Consider the following 27,863-nt stretch of genomic DNA (forward strand, 5'->3'; position numbering starts at 1 on the left):
ATTAAATCTTTTAATTAATTATATTATTAAAGGAATAGGAGAAGATTGAGAAAAGATTGAATATATATATTGATTATTTTACTGTGCATTTTTAATATATGTTTGGTATCAATTTCCATATATTCTAATCTGCTTTGATTTCCATAATAGTACAATTATCAAAAATAGAGTATTTATTAGATGTAAAAATCTATGTTGCAGATACATGTAAATTTTTAAAATTGAATTTTTGCAAAGAATTATAAGATATATAAAATTCATGTATAATTCATGTATCTAAAAAATGGGTCATTTAAAAAATTATATATTAAAATTAATGATATGTTAAATGTCAAATTTGAATATATTTATATTTAAAGTATTCAGTTAAAATAATTAAAACTTTAAAGATTTGGAGACATACATCTAAAATATAAATAATCTAAAAGCACAAATTGTATAAAATATTTGTGAAATATTTATACACACATAAAGGGGTGAAATAAACTTTTGATTTTGAATCAATACCCCTTTCCTCGTTTCTTAAGATATTATTTATCTCATGATTATACATTTCTAGATTATAAATTTGCTTTATCATCATCGCGCAGATAAAACGAGATAAATTAACGCAATTACGGGATTAAAATATGCACCGCAGAGGTGTACGTGGGTTAAATTAAGGAACGCGAGATACAAGATCCTTTTTGTCACCCTACGTACGATAAAAGCTACTTAGAATGCAGGATGGTCGACCGGAGAAAAACAAATATTGTCGCACAGGTAATTATTCTTACAACGATGGCGAGAGACATCAATCTCCGGAGTCTGCGTGTCATCGTCGACCTTAAAATTCGAATTCTCTTCCTTCCGTTCGATATATTAAATCATATAAGAAAAAAAGGAAAAAGAAAAATAATTCTTAGATATTTATATTAATTAATTATAGTAATTCTTAGATATGTATATGCGTGCGTGTGATACCAAATCGCGAAGTAATCAAATTATTCTACTGAAACCATGGGCGTCGGCAGGATTTTTTCCAGGAGGGGATATAATTATAAATTATTTTTATTTTTCTGTTCTTTCTTAAATTTTTAAAATTTAATTATTTTTATTATTTTATTTTAATTTTTTAAATATTAAATATGCAAATAAATTCCAGTGTTTATTCAAAAGGAGAGCAAAACTTAATTTTTTTACTTATTTCAAGGGGGCTCTCTTTTCCTTTTACCTTTTTTAAATTAATTAATTAATCGCAGAAGGCAAAAATTATTCTCCATCTCACTCTTGAGAAAATAATATCAATTTGTAAATTTTTACCTATCTCTCGCAGTTACCTTTCATTAATACTCTTGATGTTTTCGTTCTCTTTCCTCATCCTCGTCTTCATTTGCTCGCAAGCTCGATTTCCGCAAGTTCGGTCCATCGATCGCTGCCGGAAATCGTGAGAATTTCGTTGGAAGTTTAACTTCGTTCGAAGTTCATTCTTATTTTTCTCCTTTTTTTTCCTTGGTTTTGTGACAAACTGTCGAAACATTTCGCATGTTAATTACTTCATCGATGATTATAAATGATTTGACTTATAGATTGCATAAAAAATGACACGATACATATTCATATTTATATCTATCTATTCTTACAATTTGGCGATAAAATTCCAAATCTTATTGTATTAGCAATTTGTTTAATATGGACAGTATATATTTTCTGCACCGAAAATTTTTTCAAGTTCAGAAGATTTCATATTTTAATTTATAATATATATTAAAAATATTTTCTATTATCTATATTAAGAACAGTCCTAATATCGTACAATGGGAAAAGGTGTGGGATATATATATACATATATATATATATATATATATATATATATATATATAGTAGTAATCAACAAGTGTCTGAGAGAATCACTTTATACGTATGTGTATATGCGTATACTGTTATAATAATTATTATACTATTCACTTCACATGTAATTAGTATGTATCACATCGATTCGTTCGTTCCATAATAATATCCATATGATTAGGCATATATAATGTACATATATTTATGCGAATGTATATTTAATGAGTAAAACGACGTAGGGAATAACACAGTCTTTAAGAAAAGGTCGAAGCTTTCGGCACCTCTATCTTTTAATACACAACTAAGACTATAAATTAATCAATTGACAATAAGATCGAATGAAAGGTAGTGGTTCAACTTCAGGACACATCATGCAAGGTATTTATACTTATATATTTTTATTCACTATTTAATTCATACTTTATTTATTCAAATAGCTGTGTACATATTTGATCATATTTCTTCTATCTTCCTTTGCAATAAATACTTTTGTAATAAATGCCGTCTCTCTCAAAAATGGCGATAAGTGAAAGCATAGCATTATTAAATTTATATAGATCATTTTTATGAACAAAAATAAATATTATAAAATATTTATTCAATTTACTTTGAATTTATAGTGAATCTTATTTTAATACAATTTTTTATTCTTGAGATTTGATACATTTTTTTTTAAATGTTAAATTTTGAAAAGTTACAAAAAAATATAATGACTTTGAATATTTTTACCTAAGAAAAAGATTCATCTCAATTTTTTTTATTAATGCTATGCGTTCACTTTTTGCATCCTGTACAGAGAAGTATATAACTTAAAGCAAATTATTTGAATTAACAAAATAAAATTAAATAGCAAATGAGTGCGCGTGTGTGCAAATTTGTAAACTATCGCTTAATAAATATATATATATATATATATATATATATATATATATATATATCTTGAGATTTTAACTCAATTTAATTTGTGCCTAATTTAATTTACAACGCGTTCAAACTAAATCGTCACTATATAGTGTCACTGATCGTGTTACGAAGCGTGAAATAATTGATTTATCAAATAAATAGCGTTTGAAACTTATACAACGCCCTTTACTTTCGTGTATATAGAGAGAGAGTCATTATCCCGCAAGCGGCGCGAAGATGAGAGAGTGATTAATTGGAAATAGTAGTCGCGCGAAAATCGATACGGCACAACGTTCCTACGTTCTTACATTCGTAAAGTAGCGATGTTAATCTAATCGTAAAGTCTAGTTAAAGTAGGACATGGAATTAATAGACGAGTAAATTCGAGACATTCACAAGATACAGTGTAGATTAAAATGATACACGTTTGTTGTGTGCAAATGCAGTTGCATCCTCCATTCGTCGCGAGATATAATATATAGAATTGATGAAAATAACATTCGATTTTTGCACATAAAATTATTTAAGATTTTTTTCAGATATACGAAAAAGTATCGTCGAATTTATTTCTCTAATTTTGTGAAGAAGATAATAATTTTTGAGCGTGTTACATATGAGAGAGTATTTTATATAAATACTGAAAATTTTGCAATACTGCGTCTTTCTCAACAAAAAAAAAAAATTATATATATTTATATATTTATGAAAATAAAATCTTTCATATAAAATTAATCTTTGGTAAAAAATGTGTTCCGCAAAGAGAACATTTAATAGATATAAAAAACTAATGAATTCCTTCTTATAAATAACGTACGACTTTTGTCGGATAAAGAGCTAGGATATAGAAAATTAATTGCACGAAAATTCTGAAAAATTCAAGACATACTTACTTTCACGATGATTCAACACTAGGACGCTCGAAAAGACCAATTTGATCCCTTAATACTGTTTTAAATTACAGCGAAAATGAAGATTATCAAAGAGGCTGTTATAACAGGGATCAAATCATTTCGTCTTTTAGCGCGTACGTATGCTGACTGTAAATTTCTTCTTTTTTTTTTGTTTTTTTTTTTTACATTCGGCAAATGTCCTACGAATCGATGACGGGGCAATCGAATAATTGAGAAGAGAACTTTTGAGATCGTTTATCTCTAGTGCGAATACAGAGCAGGCCGTTGTTTTTAACCGAAGCGCAAGAAAACGTGATCGACGTCTTGCCTCTTGACACTGCTGTCATAACGAGGCAAGTTTTCTCGATATTCTGAAAACAATTCGAACATATTAATTAACATACAAATTCTTTTCAACTTGACAATGCAAAATAATATTTTACAATTTTATATACATATACAGGGTATATCTAAATACGTGCGAAAAATTTTAAGAGATGATTCTTTGAAAATTAAGGGAGGTTTCTTACATAAACATATACTCTAGGAGAAGTTACACTTTCCTAAAAATTAAGTTTTTATTTCTTTTACAAATTTCAGACAAATTATAAAAGAATGAAATGGAGAATATCCACCAAGTTTCATTTTTTTTAATTAAGGCAGTAAGAGGGGGCATTTGGAATCAGTAAAAGATTAAGCATTTGTTCTCCATTTAAATAAACACTGAAATTTATTTGCATATTTAATATAAAAAAATTAAATTTTTAAAAATTAAGAAAAAATGTAATTAAAAATGTTCTGTCCCCACCTCCCTTAGAAAAAATTTTGTGAACGCCCATGGCTATATTTTTAGCTATAATTTAATGAAGAATTTTGCTGTTTAACTATAGCTAAAAAATATTAACTACTATTGTTAAAATTTAGGCATGATAATTAAATTTTAGGTATAATAATATATACACAGATAATTTTCTCTTAGAATTTATCCTGAAAATCATGGTGATCATGGAACAAATTGAAAGAATTTTATCACTTATAAAAGTTTCTCTGATATTAATATTTACCACAATAAAAAATATTAATATCTACTATAATAAGATATAAAAATATTTGATAATAATTTTACTATGTGGTAAAAATAATCGACCATATTTTTTATTGGCATATTAACATAAAAAAATTAAGAAAGAACAAAAAATAAGAAACAAAAAAATTGTATCATTCTCTTCCTGAAGAAAATCCTCTGCAGACACTCATATATATATATATAAAAATAATACAAATAAATAAATAATTAATAAATATAAATTAATATAAATTAAAACACGCAAACAAGTAAAAAAATATATAGATAGATACAAATTAAACATATGCGGGATTCGCTGTTTTAATCTAAAGAAGAACACCCTGAAGAATCATTAAAGCTGTGTGCAAATAAAAGAAACGATTCAATCGAGACAATTTACCTCTGTCGTCGACGAAACTGTTCATCACCCTGGTGTCCAACATTCTGGCGAAGGCGAAGCAGATTTTACGTAGTCTGGGCGGAAGTTCCTCGAGGAATCCGGAATTGCACTGAACGGGCCACATAGCTTCGCCGGAAAAGGCCGCTATCGCCGTCACCGACACGAGAATCATCAACGTCGAGCTCATCATTTTCGGGCTAGAAAAAAATATAAAAGTATAAAAAAATTAAAAATTGAAAAATAAAAAATATGTGCATATGCAGGATTAATCATATATGTAGGGTTGAGTAAATTAATGATTTTTTTAAAATTAAGTTGAGTTAAAATTATAGTTGCTTATAAAATTAATTTAGTTAAATTAAAAATTTTATGAACAAAAATTAACTCGGTTAAAGTTAAGTTAAGATTAAATTAATTAAAGCTAAATCAAAAGTTAATTTAAAAAAATATTATTTATATTAAATTTAAAATTAAAATTTTGTTTGTTAATTCTTTTAAAATTTATAATAACAAATAACAAAGAAATTTGTATTTTTATATAGAAATATATTTTTTAATATATATATTTTAATATATGGAAATATATTTTTTTGGTAATTACAATTGATGATGAAATGAACATAAAAATGAATAATATTTTAATTTAAAAATAATACGTTTATGACTTATCATATTTGACGTCCCACATTTTGTCATATGTCACTTTGCGATTTCATCGCAAGGATAAATCATTCTAATAAAATATGTATATGTTTATATGAAGAATTTATTTTCGTCCATTTACTATGAGGCGCCATGCTTAAGATAATCTCAAATTGTTATAAATGAATGTACGGGTTTAAAGTTTAAATATGACACACCAATATCTGGCAGGAGGAAATGACATATCGAGTCATAAATCGTGAATTATACATTTTCTGACAGTCTTGCTTTGTATGCGTCTACATTTTACGTATCATCGTACATACAGATAAATTAATGCTTGCATATATTGATCCCCGAGGTATGCGATTTCCTCAAACGATGGGACAGCCTATTGTAAGATATCCTATTGTAAATGTAAATGCATGTATCATACATTAGATGTCCACGTGGCAATGCATGTGTTCTGAATGGAAATATCACACGACATGATTCGATGAACACATCCGCATTAGTATACATATATAACAATTACATAATGCAAATGTTATTACAATTGATCTCTGCGCAGACGAATTATTGAAGTAAATATTTTGATTCATAATAGCGCGACAGTTTAATTAATTATTCACATTTGTGTGTCGCAGTATGAAAGCTTTTTTTCCAAATTACATTTTTTAATCGAATGTAAAATATTCTTTGTTACTTTCCCTATTTTGCAATTTTATATGTAAATGTCAAATTTTTGTGTCAGATTTATGTTCAGATTAATAAAATGTGTTATAATATTTTAACACAAAAATGCGAAGTTTTTCAAGTAATTTGAAATCAATTTTGTGTAAAAATTAACTAAAAATATGTTTATTTTAGATTTTTTATCATTCTCACTTATATTATAAAATGAAAAATCAACATTTTTTAAATAAATTTTAACAGATAAATCTTGTCACTAATAAAACACAACATATTGTATTTATTAGGCAAAACTAGAAATAGATGCACAATCTGTTATGTTTACATTTTTTTCAGCTATTTTAATCATTTAACATTTGAGTTCAGTAAACAACAATAATATGTTAAATTAACAGATGAATATATTAAATACTTACAGAAAAATTTTAACTTTTTTAACAAAAAAACAAATTTTCCAATTGTGTATTTCGCAGGGAATATATAAGCTGAATAATTTATGTATAAGTAAGTATATATATAAGAAAAATAATAGAAACAAGAGTCGACTAAAAAATATCGCATTACAGAGAAGGGTTGATTTAAAAGAGCATCAGATAAACAAGACTTATATTGAGAAAAATACGATCTTATGCGAGGAAAGTCAAAGTATGGAAGAAAAATTGCGTTTCGCTTGTGTTTGAACTGTCCAATAGTTTTTATTTCGTTTGCGTTCGAAAAGAATCGAACAGAATGAGAACAAAACAGGGATTTATAGTCAAAGAGTCAAGAAATTTGATATACAAACAGCTCTTCTCGCCTTTGTAAGAAATACGAAAAGAGCTCGCGAAAAGAAATCTCTCGAAAAGAAATAAATTTTTTCGTAGTTTTATGCAAGCTTCTGACGCTCAAATTCTCGGATAAATGTCACTTCTTCGTATAAAAAAATAATAAAAATCATTTATCTCGTTTTCGGCCTTAGAATTCATCCATACATCAATTCAAATATGCACTAGAATTTATTTGCATATTTAATATAAAAAAATGAAAAGAATAAAATAAAAAAATAAGAAAAAACAAAAAAATTCTCGGATAAATGTCACTTCTTCGTCTAAAAAAAATTATAAAAATCATTTATCTCCTTTCCGACCTTAATATATTAGGTTTGTACTAAGTCCGTCCTGACAGAAATGCGAATTCCCGAGGAGAACATAAGAATCGTTCACATCAATGTCCAACAATAAGTTTTCGAGGGACGGCGAAAAAGAAAATCGTTCAAATAAAATACAAAAATGTTACACACCCACATAGAAATATTCTCTGCGTAATATATTCTAATTACATCCTTATTCACTTAAATTTCGTAGCAGACATTAAGAACTGGTTTTTCAATCAAGTTAAAACTTAGATTGAAATTTAAACTCGAATCTGCGCAGAATATATGTGTGCATAATTTCAACTTCGATCTAACAATAAGTTTCAACTATTATTGAGAAACTGCGGCTCTTAATGAGACATATTTAATAAGAACGCAATTAAGCGCGACAAATTAACACGAGCGAATTTCGACTATTCTGGGATAAATGCCGCTTCTTCGTCTAAAAAAAATTATAAAAATCATTTATCTCCTTTTCGACCTTAGAATTCATCCATACGTCAATTAAAATATTACTGGAATTTTTTTGCATATTTAATATAAGAAAATAAAAATAAAATAAAAAATAATTTTAAAAAATGAGAAAAAACAAAAAAATTTAATTATGCCTCCCTGGAAAAAATCGGATAATACTGCTTATTATTAATGAAAATAGTTATTTTGGGGAAAATAATATCCCCGAATTTCATAGAATTTCATATAAAAGACGCTTATCAGCTGTCAAAGTAAATTCTAAGGTCGAAAAGAAAATTAACATGAGCGAATTTCGATTATTCTCTTAAGATGTGGATGTAAAAAACGTCGAAGGTAGAATGTTTTTCGAGTTATATTTCACAGGAGAAGGGAGAAACACGAATCTACACAATTGTGGGTACCAGGATAAATAGGCAACCTGTTGCTGATTCGCTATCGCTTGATTGATGGACCGAATAATCGCGTTTTATGTATTTTATCCCGAGCAGTTACATGTAATATACATAGATTTGTGTTACGATATTCAATAAATAATATTTGTTTAAGCAAAATAAGTAAGACTGAATAAAAGATAATTTTTTTTAGGGACAAAAATACTCTTAGTCTCGTGTATATATTTGCGCACAGAAGGAACTTTTAAATTTCTTCGCAGATGCAGTCAAGTTTGCAGGTATTTAAATAGATTTCTAAGAAAAAAAGAGGAAAAATAAATTTAAAAAAATTATAATTAACTGCACGTTGAATTTTAAAATTATTCTTAAACTGAATCAATGAAAATATCACTTATTAAAGCAAGATGTCACTGAATCCACGAATAATTATAATATTTTAGATTTCAAAATTTTTAAAAACCACCCTTAATTGAGTCTTCTCAATGAGATTTCATTACTTGTAATATTATACTATAACTGAAAGCGCTGCTTATCCAGTGATAACACATTAATTCCATTTAAAGGGATAAAATTTAAATCTATAGTTATATATGAAAAAATAAAATCATACAAATTTAGATATTTTTAAAAATATCTGCGTTTGCGAACAGAAAGAATTAAAACAATTTTTTCAGGTTGAGTTTTAATATATGATACGTAACGTTGTTATGAACGGAGATTTTTAATTAATTTTTGACACTTTAACACATATTCATATTTTAGTTGAAGGTCGAAATTAAAATGCGAAGGATTTTGCAATGATTGTAATACTATTTGCATTCGTTTATCGTCAATGACGACTGCACGTACGTAAATATTGACGATGCACCGAGTAGATAATGCAACTCGATACTAAAAACGTGTGTTTTGATATATTCTGCATTGACATATATATCCCAGAAACAATTTTTTTATATGTAATAATTTTTATACATATATAAATATTATAATTATTATAATTATTATAATTATATATAAATAAATATAATTATATATAAATAATTGTATAATTATACATATAATCGTAAAATTATATGAGAAATATGTCTATTTTTATACATAATTATACAAATTTATATATAAATTATAAAGATTCATATATAATTATGTCAAATTATATATGAAACATATATATTTATATATATAAAAAAATATTTATTTATTATAATATATATAAATTTATATAATTATATATAAAAAGCATTTTTATCTAATTATGAACATGGACATATTTTATATATAATTTTGCGATTATATGTATAATTTTATATTATTATGTATACAAAATTTTTTATATACCTATATATACATAAATGCTGTCTTTATTGCTTTATGTATTTTGAAGATATGCATAATGGCAGCTATAAAAATCTATCTAGAAAATAATTAAAATGACAATATATGCGAGATAAGAAATCCAGATAAAAATTTCCGGATAGCACACATTATTTGATACATCGGAGACTTGAGGAAGATAATTATAACATATTTAATTCTAATGCATATACATTTTTAAGAGTATTTACAAAAGAATTAACATCGCCATTAAAACGAAACTTTGATCGTGCTTTTATATAATACAGAATACAAAATGTACGATAGATTATTACAGTACAATAGAGTTAATTGAAATTTGAAATTATAAGCAATAAAATATTTTGTGTATGTATATAAAAAAAATAAAATATTTTTTATTAAGTAAATTAACTTTTATTAATAAATTAATAAAAATAATAATGATTAATAAAATAAAAATTAATCAAATGTTAATATTAATATTTGTGTACTCAATAGCTGTGTTAAAAATGTATATTTAATGTTCACATTACCATTATTAATCACGACGAGTTAAAAGTAGGCCTTATTAGCATGAAATAGATTATAATAAGTAAAATATAAACAAATTTATTTATTTAAATAAAATACTTTAAAGGCAAGACATTCAACTTATATCTTTTCAGCTGTTATCATTTAAATGACGTCTTAAAATACGACTCAAAGTATCGTGAAAAAGACATTTTAATTGTAATCTCCAGATACATATTTCAAACACAATAACATGTTAAAAATAGTTATTCTTATAATTCATTAAAAGTTTAACAAGCACTCTGTAATATAAATATAAATTTAAAGTGTGAGACAGGCAATAAGAGTCAAGCGCTTATAATTCATGTTTATTATTATAATTAATATATCACCATTTATATATTAGCAATAATACGATTATAATAAGCAATAATATAAAAAATTAAATTCGTATTTTTAAATAATAAAAAATACAGTAAATTAGAAATAGGTCTTATTAGACGTCTCGACTAATAAGACCTATTTTTAATTAACTGTGTTTTTTATTATTTGAAAATATGAATTTAATTTTACATTATTGCTTATTAATCGTATTATTGTTAATATTAATGGTGATATATTAATTAAAATAATAAACATAAATTATAAGAATAAATTAGCGATTAAGAAACTGAATTAACAATTAACTTACAAAAATTATATGTATATATAAAATAGATACATGCTGCTTTTTAATAAAGTATATTATTTTATATGTATAACCTGTGAAATTATTATTTCTCAGTTAGAGAAGAAACTACAAAAATACAAAAAAAATATATATAGGTATATATGCGAATGGAAAAATATCGCCATATGTTTCGCTCTTTGAAGTCCGCCGAATCATTAATGCATGAGTGTGTGATGCTATGCATACGCACAAAGCCAAACATATATATATATATATGTATGTATACTTGAGCACATCAACTGTATTTTGAACCCTGATATCTCGGAATAATACATATCACGTAAACTGACTGCGGACTTCGAAGATACCATGAAATATTAATAATACGGTGCGAATCAAAACAGATGAAACTTCTTTTGCCACAAGCAATCACAGGTGTATAATAAAAAAAACTGAAACGAAGATCTCTCTATCTCTCTCTAAGACTGTGTTTTGTAATTTCCTAAAATATAGATGTATGCCTTGTATTTTTCTCTCTTTTCCAACCCGGGAAAAATTGTTTATATATAATAATATAAAATTATATAGAAATATATAAAATTATACATATAATCGTAAAATTATATATGATAAAAGTGCTTTTTATACATATATAATTATATAAATTTATACATATATATATATATATATATATATATATATATAATAAATACATGTAAGTATATTTCTTCATATATATAATAAATAGATATGTTTCATATATAATTTGACATGATTATATATGAATCTTTATAATTTATATAATTATGTATAAAAATGGATATATTTCACATATAATGTTACGATTATATGTATAATTATACAATTATTTATACATATAAAAATTGTTTTCCCGGGAAGATACTTTTCCCTCTTCAAAAAGTCGTTCAACTTTATTAAAATAAAAAAATTTATTGGTACATAATTAAAAAATTTGAAGTAATTCTATTAATATATTTAGTCCAAAAAATATGTGTCAAAATTAAAAAAATATATATTAAACAATAATATTCGCGAAATGTTTCTGCCTGCAATGAGTAACTAAAATAATAATTATTCTTAATATTCTCATGTAAAAAGAGATTGAAAAGACTTCATTTCTCCAATGTTCGAAATAAATTCAAGATCGCTGATTGTAAAATCAAAAGTGAAAGAATTTCCATTATAATCCTTGAAATATTTCCGATCCGTTTTTTTAATTAACCATTTTTTAATTACAATTTTTAATTAACAATTCTCGATGCAGTATTAAAAAGCAATAAATCTTAATAAAAGTTTCGACAATAAAATAATAATCGATACCTCTCGAAACTTTATTCCAAATAAATTAAAAAAAAAAAATATATATATATATATATATATATATATATGTATATTATTGTGACAGAACAATCGGTAGAGCAAAATATACATCAAGAATTCTGATTTTAGATAGTTTACATTATATATATATATATATATATATAATATAAGCTGTCTAAAATCAGGATTCCTGATGTATTTTTTACTGTATCGATTGTTCTGTCACAATGACTTCATACATGAATATAATCCTTCCTTCTAATCTTTCTGCTCCAATATTTCTGCCTTTTTTATGTATGACCTTTATCGTCCTCCATACTTAACTATAGTATTATCTATAAATTCTACAGAGAAAATGAATATAAAATTACTCTCAAAAGTTCTTCAACATCGTAAAGTATAAATGAAAATGATTGATATTGGAAGATAAGATGATTGATATCAATATACCTATACTTTATATTGATCTCCTGTAAATCGCTTCCAATAGTCAATTTGCTCCGTGAAGCATTATATATTTTTGTATTTCATGGATTCTTTTATTTCATACATGGAGATATTCCACACCTGACAAGTGTAATAAATCCCGTTAGAAAATCGGATTTTTTCAGGTTTTTTATATCGAATATTACTTTTATTGTCATATAACTCCAATAAATTTTTAGTACTTTGGCAAAGAAAAAAGAAAAAAAAAGAGAAATAAGACGAAATTCTTTTCCTCGGCGATAAGTCACACATGCGGGTCTTATTTGTAAGAATTATCTGGTTTTCCTCGCTTGTGACGTCACAATTTGAAATGGCTCGGCATAGTTATGTTGCACAACTAATGATAAAAATTTTTATCTAATGGATTCTGTTAGTGTTGTGTTTATTGCACTTGAAACTGCACTCCTTTAACAAATCGAGTCGTTAGTGCACAGCACCGGCTATTTTTAGAGTCTATTAGGCAGAAACTTGCTTATAAGTCTCTGAAATTGCAACACACACTCGCTTTTTCTTTTACTTTTTTTTTTACATAAACATAATTGGCTTCAGCGAGCGTTAAAAGTAGCTTTCCATAGAAGCAATCTAATAAAAAAAAAGTATAACATTAATATGAGTGCGTTATTTTTCTATTTTATTGTTACGTGTGTATAAAACTCTGCTAATTTGACATAAGATTCAAGTTATTTTTTTGTTACAATTTATTGTATTAATCTAAAACAGATCTTTTTTCTCAACAAAAATGTTGAAAAACTAATGGAATTTTTTAATGAGCACATTTTTAATTGCAAGAAATGTTTTAAAAATTTTAGGGGTGCAACCTATACAGCACAAAATATTTTTTTAATCTTTTAAAAATATTTCTTAAAAGATAAAATATTTCTTAAAAATATTTTTAAAATGTTTCTATATGTCCATTTTTTCATGTTTAAAAAATATTTAGAAATATTTTTAAATATAAATTTAAACTATAATATTTCAAAAACATGTATCAAATAATTAAAAAAATATTATCTGAGCGCTAAAAAAGATTATTTTTTAAAATATTTTTAAAAGTTTTTAAAAATATTCTAAGAAATGTTATCACAAAAAATTTTTAAATTATTTTAAAATATTTTAAACTAATATATTTTAAAATATTCCTAAATATATTTTAAACTAATATATTTTAAAATATTCCTAAAATTATTTTAAAATATTTTTATGCAATATTTTATAGAAATATTCAGAAATATTTTTTGGAAACATTCATAATATTTTGTGCTGTATGGGAAACAGATATAATAATAGAAACAACAAATGTATTCACAAAAGGCCAACTTATCGAGCAATATTTAAGATGTATCCAATTAAAATTTATTTCATAAACAATATATTGAAATTACAAAAAACCTTCCATATAAACAATATATTGAAATTACAAAAAACCTTTCATATATAAACGTTTCAACCGCACGCGGTCTTCCTCAGTATAACAGTGTTACGTAATTTATAATTCTTACAAAAATCCTATTCTTACAATTTACTATTAGTCTGTTAATTCGAGTCGAGAATATATTAGAACTTTATGCGTGTTACAATTTGTCATGTTTTTAAAAATATTCGCCGTAATGAAATCTTATGATGTTGGATCTCGTAAGTTATTTCTTCGTTATTAAACGAGAAATTTTAGTATCCATAGGCGCTGTGATTGATAAATGAATAACAATTAACGTATGTCTCTTAATATATAAACGGCCTTACATAAAATTTATTATGCTTACTTTTTGTCGCTTTTTCTCACAGTTTAACACAATTAAAAAAAAAATTTTTTTTCAATTATTATAAATGAATGAGGAAACCAACCGTCTAACAAGACACCTCATTTTGAACTATATTTAGTCGCAAATTATGTGTGTTTATATACTATCCGAAAGATGTGCCTGAACCCATTTCGATAGTATATAAATGCACATAATTTGCGACTATAGTTCAAAATGAGGTGTCTTGTTAGACGGTTGGTTTCATCATTCATTTATAATAATTAAAAAAAAAATTTTTTTTTAATTGTGTTAAACTGTGAGAAGAAGCGACACAAGGTAAGCATAATAAATTTATGTAAGGCCTTTTATCTATTAGTAGGCATACGTTAATCGTTATTCATTTATCAATCACAGCGCCTATGGATATTAAAAATTTTTCGCTTAAAAACGAAGAAATAACTTACGAGATCCAACATCATAAGATTTCATTACGGCGAATACTTTTAAAACATGACAAATTGTACCACGCATAAAGTTCTAATATATTCTCGACTCGAATTAACGGACTATTAGTAAATTTTAAGAATAGGATGATTTTTTTGTAAGAATTATAAATTACGTAACACTGTTATACTGAGGAAGACCGCGTGCGGTTGAAACGTTTATATATGGAAGGTTTTTTGTAATTTCAATATATTGTTTATGAAATAAATTTTAATTGGATACATCTTAAATATTGCTCAATTAGTTGGCTTTTTGTAAATACATTTGTTGTTTTATACAATACACGAGCGGAATAAAAATTTTAATTGATATTTTAATAATAGAAACTATATAATATACGAATGTTAAAATATTGTAATATTTGTCTATTTAAAATAAGCCGAAATAATCCAATAAAATACCGATAATCCAGATTTTATTATTTCGTATAATCAAATCGTACAATTTAGAGAGGTAACTTTATGTTTATGATTCAAAATGTTAGGGTGGATTCGTAAATGTTGATAGCTTATAGGAGTTTATAAACGACTAAACTTGAGGGTTTACGAAGTTGTTACATGACTTACATATGAGTTCAGTGTCAGATTAACAACGCACGATAATGTATCGCAATCTAGATTAAATGTGCACAGTAGGAAAATTTGTGTTTTCTTGATAAAAACGGTCCTCGTTAAAATTTTGGTGTTAAATATTTAACACATTTACGTGTTAATTTAACGTATTACTGTTTTGTTAATTGAACTTAAATGTTAAATTATTGAAACAATTGATAAAGATGTAAAAATAATACAATGTGCATCTATTTTTAATTTTACGCAATAAATATGTTCTGCTTTATTAGTGACAAGAATTATCTGTTAAAATTTACAGAAAAAAATATTGATTTTCTATTTTATAATATATAAGTGCGAGGATGATAAAATCTAAAATTAACATATTTTTAATTAATTTTTACATTAAAACTATTTTAATTTTACACAAAATTTATTTTAAATTATTTTAAATTTTGCATTTATTTTGTGTTAAAATATTAACACAATATTTGTATCTCCATTTAGCATATCCATATTATATTAACACAAAAATTTCTGTGGACGTTTGGGACATGCACTGTAAAAAAATATGTAATATATTACATAAAAATATGTGAAATTACATAAATAATAAGTATAAAATTACAGGATAAATAGAAATGTTTACCTTTTCATTAATTATTATGTAATTTTACATTTATTGTTTATATAATTTTACATATTTTTTATGTAATTTTACATATCTTTTTACAGTGTGTGATATCTGTCAAATTTAATAAAAATTTTTTAATTGTGTACCATAATGTTACGCATATATTTCCGAAAAGCTTATAAATTTTGTGATTTTTGTGTAAAACTTTGTTTAAAATTTTATCCGCTTTGTTTCTCTCGAAACCTGTCTATTTATTTATTTATTTAAAAGTGCATTAAAGTTTTGCGCTCAGAAACATAAAAGTTTAGAATCGATATAAATATAGATAAAGTATTTAAATCTTTCATTCACAGATTATTCTATACGCTATTTGTAATCCGAACCATATAATTTCTTGTAATTTTATTTACTTTAATAGAGAATGTAATCTCGTTCGAATGTCGAAAACCTGAAGAAATTATTCTTCATGGGATTTCGAGCTCGAAACTCGGTAATATTCGGTCAGGATATCACGTACAAGTTAAAGTGGTCTTTTTTGGGGAAAGAATGAAACGATACAAGAATCACATTTACGGGGGTTTATTTCTTTAATCCGTCTTTCAACAAAACATAGACACGTACGACGAACGCGTTGAAAAGATTATAATCTGCCTTATACGTGAGAAAATATATAGAAATATTAGTTTAAAATTATTAAAATAGCACTTCTCATTTATGATTTTTTTTAATATCTCTAAAGTGATATAAAAAATGGTAGCTAAAAGCAAGATGAAAAGAAAAAGATGAGCTGAATTAAATTTGACAAGTTAATTAATGAAGTCTCTCTCTCTCTCTATATATATATATATATATATATATATATATATATATATATATATTATTTGCTGGTTTTTATGAATTTTAATAAATTTATTAATAACTATCATTTATATAGATTATAAGCTTTATAAATGATTGTCATTCATTAATCATGAAATCGCGATTTTATATTGTATATATAAAAATAAATTATAATATAATAATTAATAAAATTAATAAAATAAATAAAGTTAATATTTTATATATATTTTTTTATTTTAATGTAATCCGATTAATATAAAATTGCGATTTTATATTGTATATATAAAAATAAATTATACAATAAATAAAACAAATAAAATTAATAAAATTAATATAATTAATAAAATTAATAAAATTTCGTACTTTGTAGGTAAATCGTAACAAAATATATTATACGTAGCTATCGTAGCATAAATTTTTGCGTCTAATATAAATTATCACTCCTTAATCTACTTTGAATTTTTATTAACTAATTAATTATCTGTAGGTACTTTAAATCATTATTCTACGTCTATTTATCATATCAATGGTATCGAGAAGTATCGTATAGCAGTTTATTCTATTTTTCAAAATGTCAATTTTAAAAGTTAAAGTTTTGAAAGAGCAAAGAGAATAAAAAATAAAACACACTAGCCATCAATTTTATCATAATATTTTATCTTATAATATACGCGCATTTAAAATGTCAAAACTTTTTAAATTTTAAGTCTTTGAAAAATTAAATAGCTTTTTACATAATTGATGTAACTATATGTAATATATAAAAAGGTGTTACTATTAATTGCAAAACTGACACATAGCATTGTGTCTTATAAACTTAATTTCTTGTTAAAATAGTAAATTTATTACAACTAGATTTTTCTTTCAAATTTTATTATTTCATATCTTAGTGTTTTAATTATCTAAATGTTAAATTAGAAATCAAAGCCGAAATAATCATCAATTTTATATCATAATATTTTAATATACGCGGATTTAAAACGTCAAACTTTTTAAATTAAGTCTCTGAAAAATTAAATGGCTTTTTACATCATTGATGTAACTATATGTAATATATAAAAAGATGTTGCAATTAATTGCAAAAACCAATTTTAGTCGAAGAAAATATCAACCTCAATTAGAAATCAAAGTCTACTTTAAATCGAACACAAGGATAATGTTTTATTTATTTTATTCAAATGTAATTCTCGAAAAAAGTTCTTCATTTATAATTTCTGATAATCATTAAAGAATTATTAATATTTTAAAAATATTTTTTTCCAATAAGAATTGTGAAATTTTCTGAGCAAGAACGATGCATGTTAATATATGCATGAATACAATTCGATTTATATGCAGATAACATAATATAAAATAAATGACTATATCAAATGTTTGAACCGTACAAGAGTAAATTTTTATCAACTGGCTTTTCGCCTGCGCTTTCTTTCATCCTTGAAATAAATTTATTGCCAATCAAAGTGCTTTCCAAGAAAAGTATCGAAGAAAAGTGCAACGTTATTTGCTAAATAAACGAAAAAGTAATTGGCGTAGTATATATTATACTAAAACATTTTTTACATTCTAATTCGTAAATGATATTATACTATCAATTTATTGATCCTATCAATTTAAAAGAAAATAATCTGGAAATATCTGCGTATAACCCGGAAAAAAATTTTTTATATATAACAATATAAAATTATATAGAAATATATAAAATTATACATATATAATTACAAAATTATATATGAAATATGTCCATACATAAAAGTGCTTTTTATATATAAATTTTATATATATATATATATATATATATATATATATATAATAAATTTTTTCCCGGGAATAATAAACGTGGATTGCACTTTGCGGTCATGTTTTTTTAAATACACAATAGTAGATTTATTAATAGTCAGCAATATCAATAGTGAATTTGGCACGTAATTTAGTTGGAATCACCTGGAGAAAATTCCGAATAAAATGGATTATAGCGAATCTTTTAATAAAGCCGCTTTAACATTTTAAATTTTAGTGAATATATTTTCTTTGCGTGGATTTATAATGAGTCATACTTAAAAGAGTTGCGATTCTATCCCTTTTTGTTTATCCAAATAAGTGAAAAAAATAAACAACAATTTTCTTTATATGTCAGATAGCTTTATGCATAATTAATTTTATAATTAAGTTTACAATATTATATATATTCTGAGCAAAAATTTCAATGTAAAATCAAAGAGTTTTCGCTTTTTAAAATAATTAAAAATAATATATAAATCTCTTTACAATGCTTCACATTTTTCAGACGCATTTATTCGAATTTATGTAAATTTTCAGGCTATATTAATTTACAAAGAAATATTAATGCCGCGTTTGCTGAAGAGTAATTATTATGAAAAGTTATATGAAAAAAACATCTCTTTATAATCTCTTTATAATAGTTCCATATTCAATGTATTCTGCTTATAAATATTATCCAAATTTCATGAAAATTGTACGATTTGAGTCACCGGTGCTCGAATAAAAAAATATATCCATCATTACAAGAGTATGAAAAAAAGGATTTGTTACTTTCACTAAACCTTTCAACTAAATTACTATTTTCTTAATTGAATATATGTATATTAGTATTTAAGTCAAATATACGTTTTGTTAAATTTAATATATTATTATAAATATGCTGGGTGTAAGAGCCTTATTTATAATTATGTATGTTGATAGCCGAATAATTTTATTATTGTTAATATATTATATTTAATTTAAATATTTTTATGCTCAATTAGCAAAATATTATTTAATCAACAAATTTTTTTAATGCGGATAAAAATGAATAAATCTAATATCCTTCGCATATTAATATTTAAGTCAAAAATATATGTTTTGTTCGGTTTAATTAAAATATTTTGATATGTTCAATTAACAAAATTAAGTCAACAAATTTTTTTTTAGTGTGAATAAAAATGAATAAATGTTTTACATTGACAAAAATGACTAAATAAATACATATTTAGTTTAACACTGCCAAATGAATCATTTATTTGAAACAAATAAATATTTATTTATTTTGTAAATGATTTTCTTATATCAAATAAATATTTTTCATATCAAATCAATATTCTTAGTTTCAAATGAATGATTCATTTGGCAGTATTGAAATAAATGAATTTTTTCAGTGTATATCCTTCGCAGATTTAATTTAAATATTTTTATATACGTTCAATTAACAAAGTTTAGTCAAGTGAACAATTTTTTTTCAAAATGGATAAAAATGAATGAATACCCTACATCCTTCGCAGATTTAATTTAAATATTTTTATATGTTCAATTAACAGAGTTTAGTCAAGTCAACAATTTTTTCTTCAGCGTAGATAAAGATGATCAGATTGAATTTAAATATTTTGTATGTTCAATTAACAAAATTAAATCAAGTCACAGAATTTTTTTTTCAGCGAGGATAAAAATGAATAAATATCCCATATCGTTCGCAGATTCAATATAAATATTTTTAATATTATATTTTAAATATTTTTTTCATATAAATATTTTTATGTTCAAAATTAACAAAATTAAATCAAGTCAACAAATTTTTTTTCAGCGAGGCTAAAATTGAATAAATATCCCATATCGTTCGCAGATTAATATAAATATATATTTTTAATATTTCAACATTATATTTTAAATATTTTTTAAATAAATATAATTCAATAAATAAATATATATATATATATATATATTTAATTTTTCAACATTATATTTTAAATATTTTTTAAATAAATATAATTCAATAAATATTTTTAATAAATATTTTTTCTGTTCAATTAACAAAATAAAAAATCCTTTCGTCCGAACAAATGCTATGAAATTACCAACCTGGCAAAAGCGCAACGACAGCGTCGCGATCGTCGAGAGGACTTTGGGATTTGCAGCTTTGTCGCGCGCGTTCACCCCTGGATCTTCGCACCCGCGAAAGAAAGAGGGAGCCTGTCCTTTCCTTGGAGAGAAAAAGGAAGCCGATCCCGAGATCGAGCGAATTTTTGACCCGATTTGATTCGAAAGATTTGTTTTCGCGCGAAACGGGGTGGCGCGAGGATCCTCGGAGGACGAAGAGGACGAAGGCCCCGGGCTAGAGGTACCGTGCTACAGTGGCGAGAATCCGTCGGAGATCAGCCCTTAAATACGCGCCGCGTATATCCGATTGCGATTGCGCACGCGTATTTATATATATATATATATTGGCTCGCCCGAGAGAGAAATCGTATCTCCGTTTCTCGCGCATCCTTCCTCCACCCTCTGGTTTTCTTCGATGCGATACGCATTTTCTCACCCAACGTGTGTACTTATTATGACATAAAAAATTTCACGCTAATCCGACCCGGGACCGTAGTTTATATACATATAAAGATGTGGCTGTGTTCGACGTCATACTCCTAAGGGACAATTATAGTGGCAAACTTGTTGCTTTCGCGAGGGTGAAACACCCTGATTCGATCTTTTTACGGTGGAGCGTGACACGACGTGTGACGTAATAATACTTATAAATAATATATATACAGTAATAAGATAAATACTAGATATATGCCGAAAAAATTGTATTCTAAGCGGCAAGAGGATCCTCTTATAATTTAAGATGATATTCTTAATTTATTCTTATTTTAAGAAAAAAATATATTAAAATTATACGAAAAATTGTATTCTAAGCGCCAAGAGGATCCTCTTATAATTTAAGATGATATTCTTAATTTATTCTTATTTTAAGGAAAAAATATACCAAAAATTAGAGAAATTTCTTAAATTAAGAAGATTCTCTTGGCACTTAAAATACAATTTTTTCGGTGTGTAATATATATATTATATATTAATATGTATTACTAATTTATATGTAATAAACTAATATACGTATTAATAATTTATATATAAAAAATTAATATGTATATTAATAAATTATATATAAAAAATATTTTAAATATGTATTAATAAATAATGTCTAACAAGTTAATATGTACTAATAAATATTAATTAATATATATTGAGTAATAAAGAACACATATGAAATTTTTAGTTATTGATTGTTTGATCCAGGTATAAGAATTAAATTATTTTCGAAACTTTTTAATTATTATTAAAGAAAATACAATGTTACTAAAATGTTTAAGTGAAGAAATTCATTCTTTATAAATATGTCATTTGTGATTATTTGTTGTGAAATTTATGTCATTCTCAAGATCTCACTCTCGTGAAATACTCTGTCTATAAACTTGTGTGGAATATAAAATTTATGCGCGACCATATATACACATAAAGAACTACATTTAGTATATAACTTATTTAGGACATTGAAAATTTTCTGTAGAATTTATATGTACCTTTTCACTTTTAGATATAATAAAAAAATAACGTATAATTCATTTTATCATTTTCGACAATTTAGAAAAGCTTTCTCAACAACCTTGAAGATAAAAAAGATATACTTCAACAAAATTAAGATAATATGTATAAAAAAATAATTGTATATAGTAGAGTCTTTGAAATTCTCGAATAAATTTTCGCGATTAAAGTTTCACACGTTCAATCCGTTTTTATCATTTTATCATTTAACACAAAAAATTTATTCTAAACATTTAATTTCAACTTTAGAATGTTACGTGTTATTGATTCAATTTTCGTATTATATATTAAATGTCTGATGACATTGACAATTATTAATGATGCAGCATCAAATAGCAATAAATATTTATAACATTTGATTGGCCCGACATCATTATGCATAATATAACATAATTATGCATAATATATAAGATGTTAAAAAAAGATATTAATTGAAAAAAAAAAGAAAATGGCGATCTTGTTAGAATTAATACTAATCTTGGTGATACAAGCGATTTGCTCGCTTCTATCTCTCTCTCGCTATCTAAACTCTTTAAAAAGAAGAGATTCGATCCGTAACTTTATTTAAGGACTTAAAGGAAAGTTGACTTTTGCGTCGGAAGGTGCGATGAATACTAAATATAAGTAATATTAATATTATAAATATTAATATATCTATTAATGTATAATAATTAATAAATAATTAACTAATAAATACTTAATAAATCATTTATAATAAAAAAATTAATGAATAATTAATAAATAAAATAATTAATTAATAAAAAATAAATAAATAATTAATTAATTAATTGATTAATTAATAATAAATAAATAAATATAATTAATAATTAGTATAAATATTAAATTTAATAATGAAGAAAAAATGCATATGAAGTTACAATAAAAAATTGTATGGAGCTTTTGTCGTATCTTTGTGAATTTTCTGTCGTATTTTTGTTTTTATTCATATTTTTGTTCTTATAGTGTAATTTTTAGGTCTTCTATTAACGGTATCAGTCTAGAAATAATTTGATTGACACGATTCTATCGCAGATTTGCGTTTCAGTGGAAGTATCGCGAGGCGTCAGGTGCGACATGAAGCGGAACGATTAAGCGATTTTTCACGGAGCTCTTACAAAACAGATTCCCTCTTCCCACGCAAATTCGATGCTCCGTTGCTGTTAGCGGTATATATCAACTAAATACTGATAATAGCGTCGAAGGATACACTCTGTAATTCGAAATGCAATGACTGGTTCGTCGCATTAACGAACGCATTATACGCTTTTGTTGATGCGCATAAAGATAATCTTGAAATAATATTTCTCCTGGATATTGGGGTCAATTTATGTTCGCATTGTTCTAATCTAATTTACATAAGATGTAAATCCGTTTATACTTATTTAATTATCCGTCGAGCAAGAAATGTTTCAACGTCCACATCTTCTCGTGCCTTCTATACATATATATATATATATATATATATATATATATATATATACATATACACACATACATATATATATATATATATATATATATAATAAATAATATCTATTTATTTGCATAAGTGCTATTAAAATTATTATTTATCTTATTTAATTATTATTTAATCATTTTAATAGCAATTACATAAATAAATAGATATTAATTGTTTTATATATGTATATACATATATTTATATATTTCAGGCATTTCTTAGGGTGATTAAAGAGAATTGCAAATTTGCCTAGATATTCTTTTAAATTTAATTAATAAATAAAATATAATAATAAAATTAAATTATATAAATAAATAGATATCAGCTGTTTTCTTGTCTTTAATATATTATTTATCTTATTTAATTATTATTTAATAATTTTTAATAGCAATTATATAAATAAATAAATATTAATTATCTATTATCTTATTTTATTTATTAATTAAATTTAAAAGAATATCTAGGCAAATTTGCAATTTTCTTTAATTTAATTAATCAATAAAATAAAATAATAATAAAATGATAAAATCTAATTATATAAAATAATAAAATAAAATTATATAAATAAATAGATATGAGCTGTTTTCTTATCTTTAACAAATAATAAAACATATATCACGATAAAAGAGATATATTTCTGATTATATAACCGAACATAGGAGAAATTATTTTCTTAGCACATTCAATATTATCTTTTCTCTCATCGACGATTTTAGGACGAAAACTATTGTTAATGCAGCAAAACATTTCGAATTTTTTTTTCTTTTAACGGTATCCTTATATGAGTGGAAGCAATTCCTTCAAATACAATAGCTGAGTTATGTGTGCTAAGATATGCATTAACATTCGTCCCCTGTCGATCACGTCGAGAAAACTGCATCGCAATTTGATTTCACGGAAGATCGAGTTCTTTTACGTAGAAACCGCTTGGTTATTCCTGATCGAGAATTCGTTCTGCAGGCTACGTTTTATACGATTTACATTACATTTTCGTCACTTACGTGACGCTTATGTCATCCCGTTACACATAATGTCATTCGAATTATCCGCCCTACATGTCAGGAAAAAGAAAACAATTGCTTCGAGAAAAAACGATAATGCAATTCAAATTATAATACCTGGCCTATATACATTTTATAAAAAAAAATACCTCGACATCGTTTTAACATGTAATAATTTTATACACCGAAAAAATTGTATTCTAAGCGCCAAGAGGATCCTCTTAATTTAAAATAATCTTAATTTTTTTCTTATATTTTTAGAAAAAAATATACTAAAATTTAGAGAAATTTCTCAAATTAAGAGGATCTTTTTGGCGCTTAGAATACAATTTTTTCGGTGTAACAATCATATATTAAGAAACAAATTAATCGCTCTTTTATTCCGACACGATAAATAATGCGAGAATTAAATATTACTTAAAAGATACAGATTTCCAATTGTAATTCTATATATTTTCATCTTGAACCGTTCTTATAAGTATAAATAAACGTTTAAATTTATGTAACGTATGACATTTGACATCTGATAATAGAGAATAGAATTCTACTGATTAGAATATAATTGATTAGATATTACTGGTTTTTTTATATATGTACTTTGTACATGACGAAAAGAAATTAAAGAAGCGATACGATAATGCTTAGAATCGTTTCGCTTCTATACATCGAAAAACTGCAGTGTTGGACATTTCTTCTTTCGGTATTATACGAATGTTCAACGTGCATACTGCATCATTTGCATATCATTTACACACAATATATGTAGTTCATATGTGTGTCGCGTCACGTCTATCGTAGCAAAAGTCGAGAATTTTTCGATTCTTTTTCGTAATTTTTATAGTAAATTTGCAATTCAATTTATAATAGTTGCTGAATTGGCAAAATTTACTTCGAAAAGAAATGAGTAAAGTCGAAATTAATCGAATTATTTTATTATCCTTTTTTCATATACAATATATTTCGTTTTTCTCGCGGTACTTTTTTTGTAAACAAATGTCAACGCACAAAGATTTATAGTTGATAATTTTATTTTTAATAATAAGAATAATAATTTATTTGTAATTATTAAAAAAACAGAAATATCGAAATTAAAGATTCTTTTTATTTTAATAAAATGTACGTATAACGAATAATTTGATTTAAATGGGTAGCATTTCCACGCATTACTTCCGTCTTTCAACGACTGGAATCGATGAGAGGCTTGTCATGCGATGCACGCCATTATATGTCTGATTTGGCTATGACTTTATAAGTTATATAATTGCTAAGTTTTCTTATGTACGTATTTCTGTATTTATATCTCTTTTTTTAGTCTGATATTTCTGATAGCGTAATGTTTTTTAAAAATAACTTTTTATGTTACATACTTTGTTAATTTTCGTGTTGACAGTTACTGAAGATGATCCCAAGGAAGGATCAAAACGTATAATTAAAAATTTTTTTGTCTTTACTACCCGCGTTGCGGCTCTTACTGGCCTATTATTGAATTTTTATTGTCTTTATAAATGCGTATCTCGGGTGTTAGCATATAACTTGACTCCGTAAATTTTTATTATGATGACAGTGTTGAATAATTTATTGTTAATTTCTACTAATCTTTTAATTTTTAATTAATGCGCTGAAGAAGGTTGGAAAAAGACAACCAAAACGTACGAATTTACTTCTGTATAATATTTAATGATTTATGTTATAAATCTTTTCACAAATATAATTCTAGTATAGAACTTGATTAGCTCTTATTGCCTTTTTATTTGTAGATTCAAATTTTCTAAAGAGCTGTTACAAATTATATTACTTGCTTATATCACTGTAATTTTTTTTCCATTTGTTTTAAAGTAAAAATACATATTAATGTAAAAATACATGTAAAATATAGGTAAAATTACTATTTTTATTCAAAAATTATATGTAATTTTTAAATTTACTATTTTTATGTGTTATTCCATGTTCAGTGAAATATTTTTAATCTTGAAAATATTGAAGAATATATTTCATATAAAATTACATATAATCTATAATCTTCTATACATATAAGTATCAATATTGCATGATTATGCTGAGTCGGAAAAACCTAGCTTAATCATGCAATTTTACATAAATATTTTTTTCAGTAAATACTGTTTCAGTGAATTGTTTAACAATCGCGAAAGGAAAATAGACTTTATTATTGCCGGAAGATATAAATGATTAAAATTGACAGATTAAAAAAAACAGTCTACGAACATTAATTGATCATTCAAATGTAGTTACATTTTGTCCCTCACATCTCGAGTGCAGTTAGGTTATCAAATTTCCGTCATAATGATTGAACCTTAAAATTGAAACTGTGACCTGCGAATTAATGTTCACTCAGGAAGTGTATGTGTCACGTGGTTTGCGATTTTGCATATTATTTGCCTTTCAGTCCTGATGGAACGGCTTTAGTTTTCTACGATACACGCGTCTTCACGCATCTCTTTTCCGCAAGTGTGTCCATCCCTAAGTACGTATTAGAATATTTTGCCATCGCATAATAATTGTGACATATTAAGCTAATATAATCACGATAAGAAAAATCTGTGGAAAGTAGGACCGAGTTTTGTGCAAACGAGAAAGCATTGTGCAGTGCGAAAATATAATATTGCAATCAATTATTGTACATTTTTTTATTTCATTATTTTATGTTTTTTTTTAATTTATTTGTAAATCATTTTTGCTAATTGGAACATATATATTATAAACCCATACAGCACAAAATATTATAAATGTTTTCAAAAAATATTTCTAAATATTTCTATGAAATATATTTTAAAATAGTTTTAGAAATATTTTAAAATGATTTAAAAATTTTTTGTGATAACTTTTTTTAGAATATTTTAAAAAACTTTTGAAAATATTTTTAAAAATGTTCTTCTTTATTGCTGAGAGATAATAATTTCTTAATTATTTGATACATATTCTTGAAATATTAGTTTAAATTATATTTAAAAATATTTCTGCAAATATTTTTTAAATATGAAAAAGCGGA

At 24.9% G+C, this 27,863-nt stretch overlaps 2 protein-coding genes across 3 annotated transcripts in view; one reads left to right on the forward strand and one right to left on the reverse strand.

Annotated features, from left to right (window-relative positions):
• Window positions 1-1,879: 1,879 nt before the first annotated feature.
• Ms (neuropeptide receptor myosuppressin) lies at window positions 1,880-21,158 on the reverse strand. Its single transcript, XM_029301594.2, has 3 exons — window positions 20,882-21,158; window positions 5,090-5,286; window positions 1,880-3,994 (listed from the first exon to the last, which is right to left on the reverse strand). Exons 2-3 carry the CDS (start codon window positions 5,277-5,279, stop codon window positions 3,915-3,917), a joined length of 270 nt encoding a protein of 89 aa, XP_029157427.1. The 5' UTR covers window positions 5,280-5,286; window positions 20,882-21,158; the 3' UTR covers window positions 1,880-3,914.
• The window catches only part of LOC114929887 (acyl-CoA synthetase short-chain family member 3, mitochondrial), a 48,244-nt gene continuing 22,460 nt past the window's right edge, over window positions 2,080-27,863 (forward strand). The window contains exon 1 of one of the 2 annotated variants that reach the window (XM_085489812.1): window positions 2,080-2,208. In XM_085489812.1, coding sequence (XP_085345938.1) covers window positions 2,169-2,208 — 40 coding nt within the window. In that variant the 5' untranslated portion in view covers window positions 2,080-2,168. Of the gene's footprint in view, window positions 2,209-27,260; window positions 27,339-27,863 lie in introns of those variants that run through there. The other variant, XM_029301593.2, reaches the window with a different exon arrangement.

Source organism: Nylanderia fulva, unplaced genomic scaffold (genome assembly GCF_048542155.1).
Source record: "Nylanderia fulva isolate GAGA-0341 unplaced genomic scaffold, ASM4854215v1 Scaffold9, whole genome shotgun sequence".
NCBI lineage: Eukaryota > Metazoa > Arthropoda > Insecta > Hymenoptera > Formicidae > Nylanderia > Nylanderia fulva.